Below are 25,287 nucleotides of genomic sequence, written 5' to 3' on the forward strand. Positions count from 1 at the left end.
TACACTAGGTTACCATCGTTCCACAACAAACAACAAACACGAAGCATCGTTCCAAACCGTTCCATCACCATCGTTACCTTCAGTACCAAAGACGAAACAAGCACAATCGTTCAAAATAGAAACTCGAGTCCAAATCGCGACCTCGACTTCTGTTAATAAGAAACACAATTTCTATGTTTCGAAACCAAAAGTTCGTGACCTCAGTTTCTGTTATCTTCAGCTCCAAATCGAAACACAGAAGGTTATTTTAAATTTATATTATCTTTCGGTTTCGATCTACTTTTGGTTTCGATTATCTTTCAACTTCGATTATCTTTCTATTATCTTTCGTTTTCGATTAACTTTCCGTTTCTGATTATGTATTTTTTATTATCTTTTAGACTTTGTTCGATTCGATCTTGCGGTGGGAAGAAGGTTTTGAAATCTTCACAGTTTTATTCAATCATTATCAAAACAGGTACCTTGAAAATTTTGCCCTGTTTTTGTTTGAAAAACAGTGCTTGTGTTATTTGAAATTCTGCACCATTTTCTTCTGTGTCAAATCCTAGTATTTGATTGCATATTTTCATCTACAAAGTGATGCATGATTTTAAAGTGATGCAATATTTTCATCTACTGTTATAGTTAAATACGGCTTTTGACAAAGAAGTAGGATGGTTCTAAATTTTGATGCATCCTTTTCCATTTCTATGGCAGAAAATCAGGTAACTTTTGTTATTATTATTGTTTTGAATGTCCTTTAATTACATAAGTTTGGTGTAATTGATTGGTGTCCATTATGTACTTGCAGACTCAAAATGATCCACCGACGCCAACAACAAATCCACCACAAACTATTTACTTTGACAATCTTCAAAACAAGAAGAAAAGGAAAGTTGGAGAACCCGAGGATTCTAATGTCGATGATTCTAATGCTAATGCAGAAAATTCAGGTAAACAAAAACCTTGTAGGCCTAAATCTTAGGTTTGGGATCATTTTACAAGAAATGATTCGGGTACTCGGGCTAAATGTAATTGGTGTACGAAATCTTATGCGGCTGATTCACATAAGAATGGAACCACAAATTTAAATAACCATTTGATGAATCAATGTGAAAAAATTCCCAAGAGTGTTCTTGATCCTACACAAACCACTCTTTTCCTTCAAGAAGGCTCTAAAGGATCTATTACTGCACTTGTTGGTATTCATTTTGATGTTGAATAGTGTAGGCAAACTTTAGCTAGAATGATAATCGTGGACGAGTTACCTTTTTCTTTTGTTGAAAATGAAGGATTCCATCATTTTACGAGTGTTACACAACCTAGGTTCCCACTTCCAGGAAGTATGTCAATTGCTAGGGATTGTTTGAGTCTTTACGTGAGTGAGAAACATAAGTTAATAAGCATGTTTACTAAAACAAAACAAAGTGTTTGTCTAACAACTGATGCTTGGACATTTGTGCAAAATATTAATTATATGGTTCTTACTGCACATTTTATTGATCAAGATTGGAAGATGCATAAACAAATTCTTAATTTTTGTCCTATAACATCTCATAAGGGTTCTATATAACATTGAAAAGTGCTCGGAGGGTTGGATGGTAGATAAGGTTTTCCCCATCACAATGGATAACGCGTCTTCAAATGATGTTGCTAGGAATTACCTAAAACATAGAATGGAGGATTGGAATTCTCATCCTTTAAAAGGGGGGCATTTGCACATTAGATGTTGTGCCCACATTCTTAACCTTGTTTTCAATGATGGGGTGAAGTTGAAGTTCATGCATGATTTAATTTCCAAAATTAGGAGTGCGGTTTGATATGATCGTCAGTCACCTGGCCGTTTAGATAGGTTTAGAACATGTATTAAAGAAGTTAGGATACAAGACAGGTCTACAGTGCAATATGATTGTCCCACTAGGTGGAACTCCACGTACCTTATGCTTGAAAGTGCATTGAAGTTTCAAAAGGCCTTTAAGAGATTAGGCGAGAAATGTGTTGAGTATGCGATGTTAAAAGATGGTATACCACAAGAAATAGAACCATCCGAATTTGTTACATCTTCTGATCATTTGGATAATGAATTTGAGAAGGACATGGATCAAGATCCGAATTTGAATAAAAACGAAGTGGATTTGTATCTCATGGAGACGAGGGATAAGAAAAGTCCAGATTTTGACATATTGAATTGGTGGAAGGTAAATTCCACCAAATACCCTACGCTTGGTATAATGGCTAGAGATATCTTGGCTATGCCAATGTCTACCGGGGGTCGAGTTCTTAGTTGTTATAGGAGCTCGCTTACACCACACACTGTTGAAGCTTTAATATGTGTACAAAATTGGTTAAGATCCTCCCTTTTGAAAGTGGATATTGAAGAGCACTTGGAAGTATTGGAGCAGCTCGAACAAGGTATATATGTTATATATATATATATATATATATATATATATATATATATATATATATATATATATATATATATATATATATATATATATATATATATATATATATATGTTTGTTAATATATTTGTTTTATTTGTCTAACGTTTGTTAATATGTTTGTTTCATTTGTCTAATGTTTGTTAATATGTTTGTAGAAATGGCTCCGATCCCACAATTAAATGAGGGACTTTCTGACATTGAATCTGTTTTCCCAGAAAAATGGTAAACAAGCGCTAGTTTCCTTTTTAAAGGTTACTTTTGCGGAATCAACTAGAATATTCTAGGACTAATTGCTTTAATTTGTTTATTACGTGTATCTGGTTTGTATTAAATGCAGCAATAACTTTAAAGTAAAAGTAAACACTGAAATTAAAGGCTTTAAAGTAAATAAAAGCAATAAAAGAGCAGTAAATGTGCACTGAAAATGAGATTTAACGTAAAATGATTGCATAAATCAAACTGGTACGCATACGTACATTCCAAAGTTGCACTCGTCACTCATTATTGCACAGAGATTTGAGTTTACTTGTGTTTTGTAGAAAATGCGGACCCTAAACTGTTCCTATGGAACTTGCTTAAATAGTAAAAATAAAATAACTACTACTAACGGTCGACTGATTATCAGTCAACACGTGTCTTCGACATGCAAGATCTTCAACTGTGAGACCTCCACGCGTCCTGTGAAAACTGCCAGAAAACTGCTTGAAACTGCCTCTTAACTTCTGATGCCTTCCGACTTCAGGGCTATACTTAAACAAAACGTCTAAGTTTTTTCTGTTTGTTCTAGTCGAACATGCATATTGACTAATTCTAGTCGAACCTTGGCCATGATGATTTATAGATAGTCGAACGTCAGCTTTGACTAAACAAGACCTTTTAGTCAGACTTTTCTCTTTAGATTCTTTAATAATCTCACCTGTTTCAGGGATTATTTACCATTATTTAATAAGTCGAAATCCTATGGTAACAAATTGCCCCCCAAGCGACTTCTTTCGACTGACTTCAGGAAAGAGAAAAAATGGCGTTTCAGTTCTTTCTTAGGTTTCGACTTTTGTTCCCTTCTGACGCCATGATTACTTTGCGCATCCCTAGGTACTAATTATTACCTAAATCTTAGGTAGTGGGCTATAACTGCTCCCCACTTTCTAAAAACCAGTTTCCAAAGTGTTTCTTTGACATGACCTTTGATTTCTACAACTTCTTTTTGCACGTTTTCTGCTGACGTCCCTACCAGCTTATGTATATGTGCAGGTTCCTTCTCCTTTTTATTTCTTTCTTCTCGTTTCCTTCTCTTCTCAAACGTTTCAGAAAGAAATACCCCTCTTTTCTAACCTTTCACCATTTTCTTCTTCTCCTTCCATACACAACAATGGCTGCTGCAACCACCAACACAACCGTTTACGCTACAGGTACTAACCCTTTAGGGTTTATTATGTCTTGTGAAGAAGAAGAACAAGGGTTGGATTTTGTTCCTCAACCCAACCTCACAGAGGCCAAAGCCATTATTTGGCAACACTAGATGTTAATCCCTTTTCAGATTACTGATAGATTAATGGCCTTCTCAGGGCCATTACCAGATCACCGTTATCATCCAGAACAAACCACTGGTTTCTTTCCTTGCTTCCAAACTACTATGCCTGTAGCTTTCGACAAACCACGTCCCCTCGACTTGAAGTTTATGGACCCTTCACTTAGGGTGTTTCGTTCGACTCCAGCTCCTAGCAACAAAGAGTATTTGGCTTGGCTTAACAAAGTTCAAGCGAAAAAGCAACAAAGATGGGAGGAATTGGGCATCTTCGACGCCATACAACTATCCAGAACTGGTCATAGGGTTTGTCCTCCAATGTTACTTGCTTCGATATTTTTCTGGGAAGGTTCGACTAACACCTTCCACTTTCCTTGCGGAATGATGACTCCCACTCTCTTCGACGTGGCTGCCATCACAGGGCTTTTGCCATTGGGTGAGATCTTCGACCCAACTCTTCCCACAGAAATGAATTTCAACTTCACCAACGCTACCATCACCAAGTATATGCAATATCATTATGACAAGTCGACAGAAGAAGTCTCTGACGAAGAGCATGTTGCCTTCCTCACCTACTGGCTCTCATACTATCTGTTTTGTCCAGGATCAGTTCAGATTGCCAAAGCTTACATACCTTTGGCTATTCAGATTCATGAAGGTCGAAAGGTCTCTTTAGGTAAGCTTCTCCTTGCTTATCTTTACCATACTCTAGGCATAGCATCTTTAAGGATCAAACGTCTGCACGAAACTCCAAAACAACTCTCTTTGTCGGAACCTTATTGGCTCTTGCAACACTGGTTGAATGCCACCTGCGAGTCACATATAGGTTACACTGTTTCCAGGTCCATTCTAGAGGTCATGTATGACAGGAGGGTCGAAGGCATCAAACTTGCCTTTCAAACTCCTCAAGATGAGTCTAACAGGCCCAACCTTCTCAAATATGTGAGATTGTTTTCTGAATGTAAAACATTCATAGCTTCTATGGCCCCTTTTTCCAATCGATGTTTTGGGCCAACTTGGTTCAAAGCTATTTTCCCTGGGAACACTCCAACCCTTCGAGCTCAACTGAATGCTATTTGGGCTGCTTTTCTGACCCCAACACTTCTCTCTCATCGTATTGAGTCGACAGGCAAGTGCTTTGGGTTTGTAAGTTATCAACCAAATTTGGTCTCTCGACAATTTGGTTTGAGCCAGATGCTGCCCAAAAGCCTATATTCTCATGACAATGACATTTGTTACTCCGGTCGACCGTTTACATCTCGTCAACACCTTGACTGTTTAAAGTTTCATAACAAACAATCTCTGGAACACCCAACTTTAACCTTTCAAAATTCCTATTTTACAACTAAAGAGTTTAGTGAGTGGTGGTCTGAATACTACTAACTATTTGATCGAGATTCTTTTATTAAGAAACTGAATACTGCGTTCGACAAGTTGGAGGATCAACTTACCATAAGTAAGTATTTTATATCTGCTTTCATTTTCTTTTCATTGTCAACAGCAATATTCTAATATCAATTTTAGACCTTTCAGGGCCTGATCTTACCAATCAAATCGAAGCTCCTGCTCCTAAGCCAGGTCGAAAGCGCCCCAGTACATCGAACAGCACCACCACCAAGAAAAACAAAACTGTTAGAAAGGTACTTAACTTGATCTTTAATCTTGTCAAATCTACCTTAACCTTCATTAATTGTTATTCTTCCTTTTCAGTTGGTAGTTCCTACTGAATCAGACGAAACTACATCTCCACCAAATCAGGAAAGTGAGATCTTTTCACGACCCCCGCTTCCGACTCCACCAAAAAGACGAAAAGTTGTGAAGAACATTCCCAAAGTGGTTGTCAATCCTCAAACAGCTCCAACAATTTCTTCGTCTCAAACTCTTCCTGAGGTAACTTAACATTCTCTTCCAATAAATCTCTCAATATCTCTATTTTCTAACACTTTTCTTGAACAGAATGCACCAACCATCGACCACACTCAGGAGAAAGTTGTCGAGGTTGCTGAAAAGATTGCTGAAGCTACTCCTGACTCCAACCCTTTTAGCCCTCAGAGGACTGATGCTTTTAGAAGTAACACTGATTCGGCTAACACTCCAGGTCGAAGTTGAACAGATCCTCAGGATAAACCCATCGTCGAAAAAACACCTGTCACAAAAAATGTTGAAGATGTCCCTCGACCAGAACACAATGCAGCTTCTCAGTCCAGACAACATCCTATTGCTGATGATACTAACTCCAACAGTTCTCTTAGTCAGGAGGAAATTCTGGACTTAAAGAAGACTAATCCTTTAGAAGCTCTCTTTCGACTTCAGAAGCTGCGACCAAGTTCTTTTGAGATTCCTGCTCAATCGACCAATCCTGATGCTGAGATTGATGCTTCTCTTGTCGAAGCTATATGCCAGCTAAAAACCCATCTGAACGAACCTGAGTTCCTCGCTGTTCTTGAGAGTTCTGAACATCTTGGTGGAGAAATTCGTAAGATCCTAGACTTACTAATCAAAGCTTCTCTTCCAGCAGTTGTTGTTCAATTCTTCTTTGATTTTGAGGCGTACTTCGACCAGCTCTGGAGGGACCTTATGACGAAGAAGAACATTACTCGTCAGGCAAAGAACAAAGAGCGTGAAATGGAGAGGGAATGGGATGCCAGTGCAGCTTCGACCAAAAAGGTTGAAGAATTTCAGGAGAAAACTTTAAAGTTTTCTGATAAGAAAGGAGAGATCGACAACAAGATTGCTGACTACAAAGCTCAAATTGATGCTCTCAACAAGAAGATTCAAGGTCTTGAACAAGAGAAAATCAATTTAGCCCAAACTGAAGAAATCCCTTCGCCTGAAATTATTAACCAAGAAGTCTTGAAAGGACTTGGTCATGGAGAAAATGCCCTTAAGTTGGAAAGCAACATTCGACAACTTAAGCAAAACTTGTCTCGACTTGATTCTAAGATTGACTTTGAGTCAGCCAAGCTAGCTTATTTTAGGAACAACTTTCCAACTTTGTAATTTTGTTTTCGACTAACTGGCTATATTTTGTAATGTCTGCCAATGCTCTTTATAAGGAACTTTTTGTAATGATTGGCCAAATTTTTAGCCATTTTAATATAATCTTTTGGTTTTATTCTTTTATGCGAATTTCTTGAAGTATAGGTTTATATTTCTTCAAATATTTACCGTTTATCCTCAAGATTCGACCATCTGAATTTAGTTCTTCAATTTCATATGCATTGTTTGAAAATACTTGCAAAATTTTGAACGGTCCTTTCCAACTTGGGGACCATTTGCCCAATAACTTATTCCTTTGATCCATGGGTAAAATAACTTTCCATACATAATCACCTATCATGAATGTTTTTTCTTTGACTTTCTTGTTGTAAGCTTTCGCCACTTTTTTCTTTTGTTTTATCAACCTATCCAACGCTATTAGTCGTTCTTCGTCTAATTATACTAATTCGTCTAACATCATACTCCAGTATTCATCAGACGAAAGACTGTTTTGTCGTTGAATTCTAGCTGACTGTAAATGAATTTCTGCAGGCAACACAGCATCATGCCCAAAAGTCAAACAAAATGGGGTAGTATTTATTGCTTCCTTTGGTGACGTTCGACAAGCCCAAAAGATTTGGTTGAGCGTTTGATGCCAATTTTTTGGCTTTCTCCCCACATGCTTTTTTATCAAATTTATAATAACTTTGTTAGCAGCTTCGACCTGACCATTAGCCTGAGCGTAATATGGAGTGGATGTTAGCAATTTAAATCCTGTCTCTGCTGCAAAAGCTTGCATATTTCGACCAACAAACACTGATCCTTGATCAGTAGTAATAGTTTCTGGAATCCCATATCTGTAAATAATGTGTTTTTGTATGAAACTAATCACTGCTTCTTGATCAGCATTGACTAGTGGAATTGCTTCTATCCATTTAGTAAAATAATCTATTCCCACTAAAATGAATCTTTGTTGCTTAGAAGATGCAGGTTTGATTTCTCCTATTAAATCCAAAGCCCATCCTCTAAAAGGCCAAGGTTTGACAATGGCATGCAATTCACTGGCTGGAACATGTTGAATGCCTGAAAATTTCTGGCACTCTTGGCATCCTCTTGCATATTCAATACAGTCTTTTAGCATTGTCGGCCAATATAAACCTTGTCTAAACAACAACCATTTCATCTTATGGCCTGACTGATGAGCTCCACAAACACCACTATGAACCTCTGACACAGCCAAATATGCTTCAACTTCACTTAAGCATTTCAACAATACACCTTCAGCTGTTTTCTTGTATAAATCATTTCCTAATATCACATAGTTTAGAGCTCTGTATTTAATCTTTCGATCGGTTCCTCCGACTGGATTATTTAGGTATTGGACCAATGGGTTTCTCCAGTCAGAATCTGTCATATTGTCGATGGCAAAAATTTCTAAGGCATACAAATCTTTACTTTCAACTTTGTCATCTACCCCCCCAAATTTTGACATCGACAATTGACCTAACTTGTCTGATATTTCATGAGTTTCTTTCTCTTTGATATCGACCATATCTTCTAACTTATTTTTAGAAACTCTATAACCAGAAGCAATCTGTGCCAATTCATTAGCAATGTAATTCTCAGATCTTGGTACATGCAAGATCTCGATATGTTCAAATTTCTCTAACAAGCGTACCACTATTGCATAGTACACTATTAGATTTTCTTTGATGCATTTATACTCTTTCTTGATTTTTCGAATTACCAGCTCAGAATCACCTCGAATTTCAACTCGCTTTGCCCCCAAGTCTATTAGGGCTTTCAAACCAGTTATCAAAGCTTCGTATTCGACTTCGTTATTAGAACATACATCCTTCATTCTATAGTGGAACTTGGTTGGAAGTCCTTCAGGAGAAATAATCAGGACTCCAATTCCTGATCCATTTTTATGACTAGAACCATCAAAAAACAACTTCCAGTTAGATTGATTGACCAGATCTGTTGATAGTTCAACTAACTCATGTTCGACTATAAAATCGGCCACGATTTGTCCTTTCATAGCTTTTAAAGGAACATATGTTAAGGAGAATTCAGTTAGCGCTAAGGCCCATTTACCAATTCGACTATGCAAAATTGGTTTAGACAACATATGTTTAATAACATCAAAATGAGAGGACACATACACATCAACAGGCTTTATATATTGCTTAAGTTTGTTACAGGAGAAATACAAGCATAAACATAACTTTTCAATATCATTATACCTAGTTTCAGCATCCACTAAGGTTCGACTTAAATAATATATAGCTCTTTCGAAGCCATTATCATCCTCTTGGGCTAACATACTCCCAATTGTCGAACATGATGCAGCTATGTACAATTTCATACTCTTTGTCCTATTGCGGGGTAACAAAATAGTGAAGGATAGAAAAACACTTAGAAAGGGGGGGTTTGAATAAGTGTAGCTTTAAAAAACTCGACAGATAAAAAAAAATTGCACAGATATTTTTATCCTGGTTCGTTGTTAACTAAACTACTCCAGTCCACCCCCGCAGAGATGATTTACCTCAACTGAGGATTTAATCCACTAATCGCACGGATTACAATGGTTCTCCACTTAGTCAGCAACTAAGTCTTCCAGAGTCTTCTGATCACACACTGATCACTCCAGGAACAACTGCTTAGATACCCTCTAAGACTTTTCTAGAGTATACTGATCCACACGATCACTCTAGTTACAACCTGCTTAGATAACCTCTAAGACTTCCTAGAGTATTCTGATCCACACGATCACTCTAGTTCCTTACAACTTAATGTAATCAATTCTAAGAGTATTACAAATGCTTCTTAAAAAGCTATAATCACAAACTGTGATATTTCTCTTAACGTTTAAGCTTAATCTCACTAATATATTACAACAGCAATGCAGTGAGCTTTGATGAAGATGAAGATTCTGAGCTTTGAATTTGAACAGCGTTTCAGCAAGTTAATATGAGTTGTTTTTGGTGCAGAATCGTTAACCTTGCTTCTCATCAGAACTTCATATTTATAGGCGTTGGAGAAGATGACCGTTGAGTGCATTTAATGCTTTGCGTGTTCCGTACAGCATCGCATTTAATGTTATACGCTTTTGTCAACTACCTCGAGCCTTGTTCACGCTGTGTCTACTGACGTAGCCTTTAGTAGCTTTTAACGTTCCTTTTGTCAGTCAGCGTAGCTTGCCACTTGTACTTTCTTCTGATCTGATGTTTGTGAATACAACGTTTGAATATCATCAGAGTCAAACAGCTTGGTGCAAAGCATCTTCTGATCTTCTGACCTTGAAGTGCTTCTGAGCGTGATACCATCAGAACTTCAGTGCTTCTGTTCTCTTGTTCTTCTGATGCTTCCATAGACCCATGTTCTGATTCTGCTTCGACCATCTTCTGATGTCTTGCCAGACCATGTTCTGATGTTGCATGCTGAACCCTTTGAGACAAAGCTTCTGAGCGCTGAATTATGCATACTCTTTATATATTTCCTGAAAAGGAAATTGCATTGGATTAGAGTACCATATTATCTTAAGCAAAATTCATATTATTGTTATCATCAAAACTAAGATAATTGATCAGAACAAATCTTGTTCTAACAATCTCCCCCTTTTTGATGATGACAAAAACATATATAAATGATATGAATTTGCGATCAGAAAGAGCAGACGGCAAAAGACAAATTACACAGCTATAGCATAAGCATATGAATATGTCTCCCCCTGAGATTAACAATCTCCCCCTGAGATAAATAATCTCCCCCTGAAATAAATACTCGAAGAACTAAAAGACTTCCCTGATTATTTCGGTAGAGACGATCATATAAGCTTCTGTCTTTAGAGAATTCATAGCTTCTGACTTCTGCTTCCATTGGACAGCTTCAGAACTAGAATTTCTTTAGATCCCTAGAACACTCACAGCTTCTGATTCCTGCTTCCATCTAGGACAGCTTCAGAACTTGAATTTCTTTGATCTTCTGAACATTCACAGCTTCTGACTTCTGCTTCCATCTAGGATAGCTTCAGAACTTGAGTTTTCTGGATCTTTAGAACATTCGCAGCTTCTGATTTCTGCTTCCCTCGGATAGCTTCAGAGCTTTGAATTTCTACCAACATCACTTCATGCTAGATTTGTATCAGAACATTGTTGAATGTACCAGAGCATCATCAGAGCATCTTCTACATCCTGAAATGTTACAGAACAAAAACTAAACGACAAAAGTCAGCATGAACGAGTCAGAACATAAAATGTATATTTGAACACATTATATGTATCAGAGCAAATAGAACTTTGTCAGATCAAATAGACAAATATGGATCAAATTCTATTATCAGTGCTTCTGATTCCTTCTTCTTTCTTGCTTCTGATCTCTGAAGCTTGATAGCACTCAGCTTGCTTCAGTTTCCATGGTTTTGCTTCTTGTGTTTGCTTTGAAGATTCTCTTCACTTCTTTATACCTGCAAAACACTTAAACCATATAGAACTTGCAGTTCTTGTTAGTGAATGTGTGGGAGCTTTACCCAGCAACTGATAGATTACTCAAATCATTTATCATTTATCTTCTCCCCCTTTTTGTCATAACATCAAAAAGAATATTTCAAAAGATTCAGATGAATAAAACGACAAATAAAATCACTGGAATGTAAAAACAAAGAAACTTTTCATTGATAATCAAAAGATATTACAAAAGGTTCCTATGTTTAACAAGATGAGAAACATTCCTAGCAAATACATAAAAAGTCATCCCAAGAGGAAATGACTACAAAAATTAAAAACAGCACCCTAGCAGGACACACTCTGTGTCAACCCATCAAGAATCCCTGTGGACTCTTGTCTTCCAGACTAGAACCTCCACTGTAGGAGAGATCCAAGTGACCAAAGAGGAAGAGAGGGACAGTTCACAGACAGAGAGCTAATGTTGCAAACGGGGCTTTCCCTTAACATAGAAGTTAAGAATATCATTCTTAACCTCCTCCCATAACTCAAGAAAGTCTTCTGTCTTTGGGTGAAAGTTGATAACAACATCAAAGAAGAGGTCTGACTTGAGAGGTATTAGGAGAGCCATCCCGAGATATGCAGAGATCTGTCGCCTTTGAGTCATAGATCCTCAACAGACTTAGGATGAACGCTAGGTTTGAGCTAAGTTTTTTTTTTTTTTTTTTAAAAGTAAGAAAAACTTGTTTGAGCAAGAGAAGAAAACGGAAGAGAGAGAGAAATAACTTGATGAGGAATGCAAAGTGAGAGAGATATAAGAGGGAAAAGAAACGTTTGAAGAACATAAAAAAAAAACTGAAAGAGAGTAAATGATGAAAAGCATTTAATGTTACGTGACGTGAGGAGAGATAATAAAGACGAATGAGGTGACTAGCACAGTTACCTATGGTCGGCGTCCCTTCAACTGCACGCGCACTTATCCATGAACAGTAACGACAGGTTTACCATCCCGAGATAAAACGTTACAGCTGTTTTGCTTTAAAAGAGGTTCTGAATCAACTTAGACAATGAAACGTTAGTAATAACCGAATCATAATTTCTAAAAGATTTCAATCAGAACTTCTGATATAAAAAGAAATCCACATTCATTTCAGAAGATACTCATACGTAAGAACTTCTCATCTTCTCATTCTGGGCATAAATCCATACTGATGTTCTTCAGAATGAACTTAAACCTATCTTCAGCCAGGGGTTTTGTAAAGATATCAGCCCATTGATGGTCTGTATCAACAAAGTTTAAAGATATAACACCCTTCTGAACATAGTCCCTTATGAAATGATGTTTAATCTCAATATGTTTAGCTTTTGAATGAAGAATAGGATTCTTAGATAAACATATAGCAGAAGTATTATCACAGAATATAGGAATGTTACTCTCAAATATCTGATAATCTTCCAGCTGACTCTTCATCCAGAGCATCTGTGTACTGCAACCAGCAGCAGCGACATATTCTGCTTCTGTCGTTGATAGAGCAATAGTTGCTTGCTTCTTGCTATACCAGGAGATCAAATGACTTCCAAGAAATTGGCAACTTCCTGAAGTACTCTTTCTTTCAATTCTGTCTCCAGCATAGATAGCATCGCAGAATCCTACTAAGTTGTATTCTTTAGATTTTCTGTAAACTAAGCCAACATTAGTAGTACCTTTCAGATACCTTAGAATTCTCTTAACAGCAGTTAAATGAGATTCTCTAGGATCTGATTGGAATCTAGCACACAAACAAACACTGAACAGAATGTCAGGTCTAGAAGCTGTCAGATATAGAAGAGATCCAATCATACCTCTGTATAACTTCTGATCTACCTTCTTACTTACCTCATCCTTACCTAGGATGCATGTTGGATGCATAGGAGTTTTGGCTTCTTTGCAGTCTAGAAGATTAAACTTCTTCAGAAGTTCCTTCACATACTTGGTTTGGTGAACATACGTTCCTTCTGATGTTTGATTTATTTGTATTCCAAGGAAATACTTAAGTTCTCCCATCATGCTCATTTCAAACTCAGCCTGCATAGACTCAGCAAACTCCTTTCCAAGTGTAGCATTAGATGTTCCAAAAATAATATCATCTACATATATTTGACAAATTAAAATATCCCTTTTAAAGGTTTTACAAAAGAGAGTAGTGTCCACTTTTCCTCTAGTGAAACCATTATCCAGAAGGAAAGAACTTAAGCGTTCATACCAAGCTCTGGGAGCTTGTTTCAATCCATATAACGATTTCTTTAATTTAAAAACATGATTAGGAGACATAGAGTCTTCAAAACCAGGAGGTTGATGGACATAAACTTCTTCATCTATATAACCATTTAAGAAGGCACTCTTAACATCCATTTGATAGAGAGTGATGTTATGTTGAGTGGCAAATGAAATTAATAGACGAATAGATTCTAACCTGGCCACTGGTGCAAAGGTTTTTGTATAGTCAATCCCTTCTTGCTGACTATAACCCTGAGCCACCAGTCTGGCTTTGTTCCTTACCACTTCACCTTTCTCACTGAGCTTGTTTCTGAAGACCCATTTTGTACCGATTATATTGAATCCATCTGGTCTAGGAACAAGATCCCAAACATCATTCCTTGTAAACTGATTCAGTTCTTCTTGCATAGCAATTATCCAGTCTGGATCTTCTAGAGCATGATCAATAGAAGTTGGCTCGATCAAAGATACAAGACCTAATTGACAATCTGCATTGTTCTTAAGGAATGCTCTTATTCTGATTGGATCTTCCTTCTTTCCAAGAATGACATCTTCTGAATGACCAGAAATGAGTCTGGATGATCTTCTGACAGATGGTTCTTCAGAAATGCTTAGATTCTCCAGAGAAGCTGATACTTGATCTTCAGATTCTTTGCTTCTGAGAAGCTCTGCTTCTGATGCGTTGCTTCTTGGCTCAACAACTTCTGATATATCAATATCCCAATCTGCAAAATTATCAAACTGCTTTGGTTTTTCAGAACCAAGCTTATCATCAAACCTGATATTGATTGATTCTTCTACAATCAATGTTTCAGTATTGTATACTCTGTAGCCTTTTGAGCGTTCAGAATATCCAAGAAGGAAACATTTTTGTGCTTTGGAATCAAACTTACCAAGATGATCTTTAGTGTTCAGAATAAAGCATACACATCCAAAAGGATGGAAATATGAAATGTTGGGCTTTCTATTCTTCCACAATTCATAAGGAGTCTTATTTAGAATAGGTCTGATAGAGATTCTATTCTGAATATAGCATGCAGTGTTTATTGCTTCTGCCCAGAAATGCTTAGCCATATTGGTTTCATTGATCATGGTTCTGGCCATTTCTTGCAGAGTCCTATTCTTTCGTTCTACAACTCCATTTTGCTGTGGAGTTCTAGGACAAGAGAAATCATGGGCAATACCATTTTCTTTGAAGAATTCTTCAAAGGATCTGTTCTCAAATTCACCACCATGATCACTTCTGACCTTTATGATTTTACACTCTTTTTCAGATTGAATCTGAATGCAGAAATCAAAGAACACTGAATGAGACTCATCCTTGTGTTTCAAGAATTTTACCCATGTCCAGCGGCTATAATCATCTACGATGACTAATCCATATTTCTTCCCTCTGACAGATGCTGTTTTGACTGGGCCAAACAGATCAATGTGCAAGAGTTCTAATGGCCTTGAGGTAGAGACAACATTCTTGGACTTGAATGCAGGTTTGGAGAACTTGCCCTTCTGACATGCTTCACAAAGAGCATCCGATTTGAATTTCAGATTAGGGAGTCCTCTGACCAGATTCAGTTTGTTAATCTGAGAAATCTTTCTCAAACTAGCATGACCTAATCTTCTGTGCCAGACCCACTGCTCTTCAGAAACAGACATAAGACAAGTCACCTTCTGACTCATAAGATCTTGCAGATCTGTCTTATAAATGTTGTTCTTCCTCTTGCCTGTAAATAGGATTGAGCCATCCTTCTGATTTACAGCCTTGCAAGACTCTTGATTAAAGATTATATCATAACCATTGTCACTCAATTGACTGATAGATAAGAGGTTATGTGTTAATCCTTCTACAAGAAGTACATTAGAAATGGAAGGAGAGTTACCAGACTTTATAGTTCCAGAGCCAATTATCTTGCCCTTCTGATCTCCTCCAAACTTGACTTCTCCTCCAGACTTAAGCACCAGGTCTTGGAACATAGACCTTCTTCCTGTCATGTGTCGTGAGCATCCAGAGTCCAGGTACCATGACATGTTGTGCTTTGTCCTTTTTGCAGTCAAGGATATCTGCAATAGGAATAATCTTATCCTTAGGTACCCACATTTTCTTGGGTCCTTTCTTGTTAGATTTTCTCAAGTTCTGATTGAACTTGGGTTTAACATTGTAAGCAATAGGAGGAACAGCATGATAATTTTTAATGTGAGTTTCATGATATTTCCTAGGTTGTGTCACATGCCTTTTGGTGTGTGTTATGTGAAAACTTTGAGCATGTGAAGTGTGCCTAATATCATGGGAGTGGCCATACTTGAACTGATCATACAATGGCTTGTATGTGAATTTCATTTCATCAACAGGTTCAAGTTTGTATGGGGTTTCACCCTCAAAACCAATGCCGACTCTTTTGTTTCTAGACACAGCATATATCATAGAGGCTAGCTGACTTCTGCCAATACTTCTAGATAAGAACTTCCTGAAACTTAAATCATATTCTTTCAGAATATGGTTTAGACTAGGAGTGGATTTTTCTGAATCAGAAGGAGATCCAACATTATTGGATAATTTTAAAAGTTTTTCTTTTAATTCAGAATTCTCCAACTCAAGCTTCTTTGTTTCAAATTCAAATAGCTTTTTCAGCTTTTTGTATTTGAGACTAATCTGAGACTTGAGTTCCAGAAGTTCAGTTAGACCGGAAACTAACTCATCTCTAGTAAGTTCAGAAAATACCTCTTCAGAATCTGATTCTGATGTAGATTCTGATCCGTCATCTTCTGTCGCCATCAGCGCACAGTTGGCCTGCTCATCTTCAGAGTCTGAATCATCTTCTGACTCATCCCAGGTTGCCATAAGACCTTTCTTCTTATGAAACTTCTTCTTGGGATTTTCCTTCTGAAGATTTGGACATTCATTCTTGAAGTGTCCAGGCTCATTGCATTCATAGCACATGACTTTCTTCTTGTCAAATCTTCTGTCATCAGAAGATTCTCCACGTTCAAATTTCTTTGAACTTCTGAAGCCTCTGAACTTCCTTTGCTTGGTCTTCCAGAGTTGATTTAGCCTTCTGGAGATCAAAGACAGTTCATCTTCTTCTTCAGATTCTGATTCTTCAGGATCTTCTTCTCTAGCCTGAAAAGCGTTAGTGCATTTCTTGATATTGGATTTTAATGCAATAGACTTACCTTTCTTTTGAGGCTCATTTGCGTCCAGCTCTATTTCATGGCTTCTCAAGGCACTGATAAGCTCTTCCAGAGAAACTTCATTCAGATTCTTTGCAATCTTGAATGCAGTCACCATAGGACCCCATCTTCTGGGTAAGCTTCTGATGATCTTCTTTACGTGATCAGCCTTGGTGTATCCCTTGTCAAGAACTCTCAATCCAGCAGTAAGAGTTTGAAATCTTGAAAACATCTTTTCAATGTCTTCATCATCCTCCATCTTGAAGGCTTCATACTTCTGGATTAAAGCTAGAGCTTTAGTCTCCTTGACTTGAGCATTTCCTTCATGAGTCATTTTCAAGGACTCATATATGTCATAGGCCGTTTCCCTGTTAGATATCTTCTCATACTCAGCATGAGAGATAGCATTCAGCAAAACAGTTCTGCATTTATGATGATTCCTGAAAAGCTTCTTCTGATCATCATTCATTTCTTGCCTTGTCAGCTTTACGCCTCTGGCATTTACTGGATGTTTGTAACCATCCATCAGAAGATCCCATAGATCACCATCTAGACCAAGAAAGTAACTTTCCAGTTTATCTTTCTAGTATTCAAAGTTTTCACCATCAAATACCGGCGGTCTAGTATAACCATTGTTACCGTTGTATTGCTCAGCAGAGCCAGATGTAGATGCAGGTGTAGACTTTTCACTTTCATCAACCATCTTTTACTGAAGCGTTTTTCTCTTCCTGAATCTTTTCTAAACACGGTTAAGTGCTTGCACCTTAGAACCGGTGCTCTGATACCAATTGAAGGATAGAAAAACACTTAGAAAGGGGGGGTTTGAATAAGTGTAGCTTTAAAAAACTCGACAGATAAAAAAAATTGCACAGATATTTTTATCCTGGTTCGTTGTTAACTAAACTACTCCAGTCCACCCCCGCAGAGATGATTTACCTCAACTGAGGATTTAATCCACTAATCGCACGGATTACAATGGTTCTCCACTTAGTCAGCAACTAAGTCTTCCAGAGTCTTCTGATCACACACTGATCACTCCAGGAACAACTGCTTAGATACCCTCTAAGACTTTTCTAGAGTATACTGATCCACACGATCACTCTAGTTACAACCTGCTTAGATAACCTCTAAGACTTCCTAGAGTATTCTGATCCACACGATCACTCTAGTTCCTTACAACTTAATGTAATCAATTCTAAGAGTATTACAAATGCTTCTTAAAAAGCTATAATCACAAACTGTGATATTTCTCTTAACGTTTAAGCTTAATCTCACTAATATATTACAACAGCAATGTAGTGAGCTTTGATGAAGATGAAGATTCTGAGCTTTGAATTTGAACAGCGTTTCAGCAAGTTAATATGAGTTGTTTTTGGTGCAGAATCGTTAACCTTGCTTCTCATCAGAACTTCATATTTATAGGCGTTGGAGAAGATGACCGTTGAGTGCATTTAATGCTTTGCGTGTTCCGTACAGCATCGCATTTAATGTTATACGCTTTTGTCAACTACCTCGAGCCTTGTTCACGCTGTGTCTACTGACGTAGCCTTTAATAGCTTTTAACGTTCCTTTTGTCAGTCAGCGTAGCTTGCCACTTGTACTTTCTTCTGATCTGATGTTTGTGAATACAACGTTTGAATATCATCAGAGTCAAACAGCTTGGTGCAAAGCATCTTCTGATCTTCTGACCTTGAAGTGCTTCTGAGCGTGATACCATCAGAACTTCAGTGCTTCTGTTCTCTTGTTCTTCTGATGCTTCCATAGACCCATGTTCTGATTCTGCTTCGACCATCTTCTGATGTCTTGCCAGACCATGTTCTGATGTTGCATGCTGAACCCTTTGAGACAAAGCTTCTGAGCGCTGAATTATGCATACTCTTTATATATTTCCTGAAAAGGAAATTGCATTGGATTAGAGTACCATATTATCTTAAGCAAAATTCATATTATTGTTATCATCAAAACTAAGATAATTGATCAGAACAAATCTTGTTCTAACAAATAGGAGGCTTAGTTAAATAAGCTTTTATTTGGTCGAACGCCTGTTGATGTTCTGGCTCCCATTTGAATTGATCTTGATTCTTGAGCTTCACATGTGGTGAAAAAATCATCGTTTTGCCACATAGATTTGAAATAAATCTCCTCAAGAAATTAATTTTCCCCAACAATGACTGGAGTTGTTTCTTTGTTTCTGGCGCCTTTAGCTCCAAGATTGCTTTCGTTTTGTTCTGGTTTATCTCAATACCTTTCTTGTGAACCACGAAGCCCAGGAAATCCCCTACATGGACACCAAAAGCACATTTTAAAGGATTCATTTTGAGTCCATATTTTCTCATTCGTTCAAAAGACTGTCGAAGATGGTCTAAGTGACCATTTTCAGAGTTAGATTTTATTACAATATCATCGATATAGACCTGCATAAACTTGTTAATAAAATCATGAAACATGGAATTCATAGCTCGTTGGTACGTAGCCCCAGCGTTTTTTAAACCAAAGGGCATTACAACCCATTCATAAGTTCCTAAAGCACCTGGGCATCGAAACGCCGTCTTAGGTACATCTTCGTCAGCTATAAAAATTTGGTTGTAACCTGAATATCCATCTAATAAATTGAGGTTTTCAAATCCGGCTGCGGAATCGACTAACATTTCAGCAACAGGCATGGGATATTCATCTTTAGGGGTAGCCTTATTTAAATCTTTGAAATCTATGCATATACGGAGGCTACCATTTTTCTTTATTACAGGCACTATATTAACTAACCATTCGACATACCTCGCAGTTCGAATAAACTTGCTTTTCAGTAATCTTTCAATTTCTATTTTGATTTTTTCCATAACCTCTGGCGCAAATCTTCTAGGAAGCTGCTTGATAGGTTTCTTTCCTGGGTGTAAAGGTAATTGATGTTCGACCACACTTCGACTTAAACCAGGCATTTCATTGTAATCCCATGCAAAACAATCCTTATATTCTTTCAACAGTCGAACCAACTTAACCTTTAGATCACTTGTAAGTTTTGTACTTATATAAGTAGGTCTTTTAGTGACTCCGTCACCTAAGTCAACTTCCTCAAGAGGATCTTGAGCTTGCATTCTTTTTACCGATCCTAATGGATCCATTTCGAAGCCTAAAGGTTCGTCATCGTATATCCCATCAAACCTTTCGACCTGGTGATCGACTTCCTGATTGTTTGCATTTTTTACCATCATGGCCTCAATGGCCATATTTTTCTCTAGTTTGGCTTCTAAAGCCGTTTTTTCCTTGTTCTCGGCCAAATAAGCCGTTATTCGAGCCAGGTATTCTGACTCAGTGGTCATCATCTTTGACTGTTGTCCCCTGCTCAGGAGGACTTTCATGATTTAATGGTTCATTGGGATCTTCCTTATTCCAAATGAAACCATAATTTGGGTCTAAGTTCAAATACTTAGACACACTTGCATCAGAAGAATACACCTCTTCTGCTTTGTAGCAAGGAGCTACATTTGCCAGATGCTGGTCGAAATGCTTGCGACCACTCTCAGTTTTGTAATAGCTTTGGTCAGCTTCAACATTCTCCACTATACCATCTGGCCTCCAAATGGCCACACGCTGATGCAAAGTAAAGGGAACTGCCCCTATACCATGGATCCATTCTCGACCTAGAAGTAACTTGAAATTGGCTTGAGATGCAATCACCATAAAGATGGTTGACCTGACAGTCGAACCAACGGCTAATTTCACCTGAATCACTCCAAGTATTCCACTTGTCTTACCCTCATAATTAGACAGCACCATATTGTGGGGTCTTAAATCTTTGTCAGATTTTCCCACTTTCTGAAGTGAGGAATAGGGCATTAAGTTCACAGCAGCCCCACCATCGACAAACACTTTGTTTATTGGAACCCCATCCACTTTTGCCCTTATGAATAAAGGCTTCAAATGATACATCATTCCTCGATCTGGCTTCTCAAACACAGCCTTTTGTTCTTCCACTACTCCTTTTCCCATTACATAATAACAAACAGGCGTCTCTTCTACATTCTCGTCAGGGAGAAAATAATCTTCATTCTCAGACACCTCAGATACTCTGTCGAACTCTGCTAGAAGTACAGATACAATTCCACAGTCAATTAACAACTCATCTGACTCTATGTCAAAGTTGTCGTCGACCTCTTCATCCGACAGTGGAGAATACTCAGGCTCTTTTTCTGTATTGAGAATCGGAGCATCATCATCAACTAATTCTTTGATGAGTTTCTTTCCCAGGATCATTCCTGCAGCCAACCTCTCATTTGCCACTTTGGCCTGCTCTTCAGTCAATCTCCTCTGAAAAGGTTTCGGCTGGTAGTGAGAGAAACCTGCCTGCATCATCTTTGAGTTTTCCTGGCCATTCTTATGGCTTCTTTGGTAACGCCTCCACTGCGTTCGAGTCATAGGATTTTTTCCTTTGTAATTTGGAGATATATAGTCTTTCCTCTTAGATCCACTATCAGTCCAAGAGCCTTCAGCATTTGCTCCAGTACCTTGGATCTGCCATTCTGGACGCTTACCTCCTCTAAAGTTAATAGGTTTCACCCACTTGTCCTCAGGGACATCCGTCTTGGGTCGAAAAGTCTTTGGCTTTTCAAACCTCTTCCTGTACTCTCCAGCCCTTCGACCACTGTTTTCTCCTGTATACATGAACTGACGATTCTTGCCTCGACGAGGGTCGAACCTCACTTTGTTTGCAGCGTCAACATTGAAAACAGCATCACACCTTGGACATAATCCAACTTGAGAGTTGTTGTTGTGACACCTCTCAAGGAATTTCAAAAGGCTCTCGTTTGGTTCAGGATAGACCATGTTCAAGATTTTGCCATCAGTAGCACCATCTTGCTTTCCGCCGAAACCATCAGTAGTTTCGACCATCTTCACATCAGCAAGTTCAGTATAGTGAGCCTCTTTGACTTGCAAGGGATCAGTATCCACTTGCATTGATGACTTTGGCTTTTCTCCAAACTGTAACCTTCCTTCTTTCAAAGCTTTCTGCACCAAATCCCTGAAAAGAACACATTGAGAAGTCTTATGACCCAGGAAATTATGAAATTTACAAAATCCTCTTTTTTTCTTTTGTTCAAGAGGAGGATTCTTAAGTCCTGGGGGTACTATGATTTGCCCATCAGTTACTAACAAATCAAATATCTCATCACATTTTGTTATATCAAATGAATACGTTTTACTAGAAAATTTATCATTTTTACTTTCAATCGGATTTTTATCTTTTGAGGGCTTGAGTAATTTACAAATATATGGTGGTCCCGGCTTCAATTCAGCCACATTGACCTCTCCCTCTTCGTATTCACTATCACTATCAGAGTCGAACTCATTTGTAGTAACATAAGCTATCTTTTCTTTCTTATGATATTTACTAACTCTGGCCTTTTCAGCTTTTAACCTTTCGACCTGGCGCACTCTGTCTGCCAATTGTGCCATATCTCTTAAATGTTGGGTATCTAATTTCTTCCTTATGGAATAATCTAACCCACCTGCAGCCATTTCGACTAACTCATATTCAGGAATTTGTGTAAAACATCTAGCTTTCAATAACCTGAACCGGTTGAGGTAGTCATCGACCGTCTCTGTACCCTTTCGCCTAACTCCAGCTAATTCTTTCAAACTAATCTTCGACTGTCCCATATAAAATTATTCATGGAACAATCGTTCTAACTGACTCCATGAAAATACAGATTGTGGAGGTAAGGTCGTGAACCAAGTAAAGGCATTTTTTGTTAAAGAACTTGGGAAATATTTCACTTTTAAATTCTCATTGTTTGCTAATTCTCCAGCCTCTGTCTGGAACCTAGTAATATGTTCGACTGTCGATTCGCCAGTCTCACCAGCAAATTTGGTAAATTTTGGAATTTTCCAACCCCTAGGCAATTCTGTCTGCCTTACGTACTCTGACAATGGGGAAACAAAATTTGGTCTGTGCAAACCTACATTTATTCCATTCTGAACTAAGATTTTTTCGACTACATTAGAGATATTATTGTGTCCAACATTGACATCTTGCTGGATGTTTCTAAGAACCTGATCAGCATCTTGATGCCTTTGTACTACTCTAGGGATTTCTTGTTCAATTTGTTCCCCATTTCTAGGAGTTTCAACTACTCTAACATTTGACCCTTGTGGAGTCGAAAGGTTTGGTTGTGGGGGTGCTCCAAAGAAATCTGCTATTCTGGCCATTTGTCTAGCCAATATTTCATAACTTTGGTTCGTGTTGTTTATCATGGGAGTAAAAACAGTTCCCATTTGTTGAGTAAGGGCATTCACCATTTCATGATTACTTTCGTCTATTTGTTGTCGAATTGACAACATTGACGTAGTACTTAACGATGGCAAAGCTTGATTATTGTAACCTATGCCCATAGGTCGACCCCCTGGATTTGATGTGCTTGTTGCCATCATGCTGTCGGAATATAATGAAGGATTTGTGTGCAATCCTTGCATCATAGACGTAGGCATTCCAAACTGAGGATTAAAACCTGGTGGAGGTAGCATTCCATGAAACGGCGGTCGTAATGGGTTAAACGGTAACCGTACATTCATTGGTGATGATACCAATGTTGCTGCCGTTGATCCACTAATATTTGTTGTTCTAACTGGCGACGAATTTGCAGCATTTTGTGATGTTGTTCCGGTTAGAACAACTCCTTGGTTTCCAGAAAGGTCAGAATCATTTGCATTAACTTCAGACATGCTAGTTAATTTTCGACCACTTCTTAGTATCATGCATAACTATTACACTAACAAATATAAAACAAACAGCAATTGACGGGTCCCACTGGGCGTGCCAATTTGTTTACCCAGAAAAATGGTAAACAAGCGCTAGTTTCCTTTTTAAAGGTTACTTTTGCGGAATCAACTAGAATATTCCAGGACTAATTGCTTTAATTTGTTTATTACGTGTATCTGGTTTGTATTAAATGCAGCAATAACTTTAAAGTAAAAGTAAACACTGAAATTAAAGGCTTTAAAGTAAATAAAAGCAATAAAAGAGCAGTAAATGTGCACTGAAAATGAGATTTAACGTAAAATGATTGCATAAATCAAACTGGTACGCATACGTACATTCCAAAGTTGCACTCGTCACTCATTATTGCACAGAGATTTGAGTTTACTTGTGTTTTGTAGAAAATGCGGACCCTAAACTGTTCCTATGGAACTTGCTTAAATAGTAAAAATAAAATAACTACTACTAACGGTCGACTGATTATCAGTCAACACGTGTCTTCGACATCAAGATCTTCAACTGTGAGACCTCCACGCGTCCTGTGAAAACTGCCAGAAAACTGCTTGAAACTGCCTCTTAACTTCTGATGCCTTCCGACTTCAGGGCTATACTTAAACAAAACGTCTAAGTTTTTTCTGTTTGTTCTAGTCGAACATGCATATTGACTAATTCTAGTCGAACCTTGGCCATGATGATTTATAGATAGTCGAACGTCAGCTTTGACTAAACAAGACCTTTTAGTCAGACTTTTCTCTTTAGATTCTTTAATAATCTCACCTGTTTCAGGGATTATTTACCATTATTTAATAAGTCGAAATCCTAGGGTAACAGAATCGTACTAGTAAACGTGCTTGAAAAAAATGGTACGAATTTATTAGATTTTGATCTCAAATTTAGTCCACCAAACATGTTTATTAAAATATTTTGGATGAATGTAAATGTTTATTAAAATATTTTTGTACTTATAATGTCACCGTAAGAAAAATGTTACAATTTCCTGTAAGAAACATGTTACAATTTCTTGTCTTTGTGTAGTAGTTTCAAGTTCTTGTTTGAGCCTTTCTATGGTACTTATAATATCACCGTAAGAAACATGTTACAATTTCTTGTCTTTGTGTAGTAGGTTCAAGTTCTTGTTTGAGCCTTTCCGTGGTACTCATATCATCACCGGTGCTAGCACTACAACTGTTTAAAGCCTTTGTTATCCTGTAAAAATATAGAACCTAAAGTTTTATTTAAGAATCTGTAGGCTAAAAATATAGAACCTAAAGTTTTATTTAAGAATCTGTAGGCTAGGAAACTTGAATGTAAATTATTATTGTACCTTTGAAATGTATAATGTAATTGTTCATTTGCAATTGACAGTAGGAAATAATTTTGACGGAAGGATATGTAGTTGACAATAGAAAATGTTTATTTGAAATAATTGACAGTAGGCAATGTAATTGATTGAAGGAAATGTAATTGACTTTATTTGCAATTGACAGTAGAAAATGTTTATTTGAAATAATTTTGACTAAATGTTGTATTTGTGAACAATCAGGATGGATGCTAGAAGATAACATGAAGCAATATGGATTATGGAGTGGCTGAACTGAATTTTGAATGGTGGAACAAACATGATGGTTAAATTGAATTTTGAATGGTTTATGATTTGAATGGTTGAACTTTAATTTATGTATTAATTTGCAGTTTTGTCTACATGTTGAAACTTTAACAAAATTGCTTGGTTTTGTGA

The 25,287-nt window shown here is 37.5% G+C and overlaps 1 protein-coding gene across 2 annotated transcripts; it reads left to right on the forward strand.

Annotated features, from left to right (window-relative positions):
- On the forward strand, positions 1 to 25,287 carry LOC131630166 (zinc finger BED domain-containing protein RICESLEEPER 4-like). 2 transcript variants are annotated; one of them, XM_058900959.1, is made up of 5 exons: positions 1 to 241; positions 381 to 457; positions 625 to 704; positions 791 to 932; positions 25,093 to 25,287. In XM_058900959.1, the coding sequence occupies exons 3-5, from the start codon at positions 654 to 656 to the stop codon at positions 25,140 to 25,142; spliced, it is 243 nt and encodes an 80-aa protein (XP_058756942.1). In that variant the 5' UTR covers positions 1 to 241; positions 381 to 457; positions 625 to 653; the 3' UTR covers positions 25,143 to 25,287. The 2 variants fall into 2 exon arrangements, with proteins under 2 accessions (XP_058756942.1, XP_058756941.1); XM_058900958.1 differs by lacking the exons at positions 1 to 241; positions 381 to 457; positions 625 to 704; positions 791 to 932 and adding an exon at positions 2,118 to 2,391.

The sequence above is a fragment of the Vicia villosa genome, unplaced genomic scaffold (genome assembly GCF_029867415.1).
Source record: "Vicia villosa cultivar HV-30 ecotype Madison, WI unplaced genomic scaffold, Vvil1.0 ctg.000655F_1_1, whole genome shotgun sequence".
Taxonomy (NCBI): Eukaryota; Viridiplantae; Streptophyta; class Magnoliopsida; order Fabales; family Fabaceae; genus Vicia; species Vicia villosa.

Excerpts from the sequence above, each read along its gene's own strand:
- LOC131630166 (XM_058900958.1), top strand. The coding sequence starts at position 2,124 with ATGGAGACGAGGGATAAGAAAAGTCCAGATTTTGACATATTGAATTGG. Across the intron at positions 2,392-25,092 it reads ATTGGAGCAGCTCGAACAAG|GATGGATGCTAGAAGATAAC; the intron begins GTATATATGTTA and ends GTGAACAATCAG.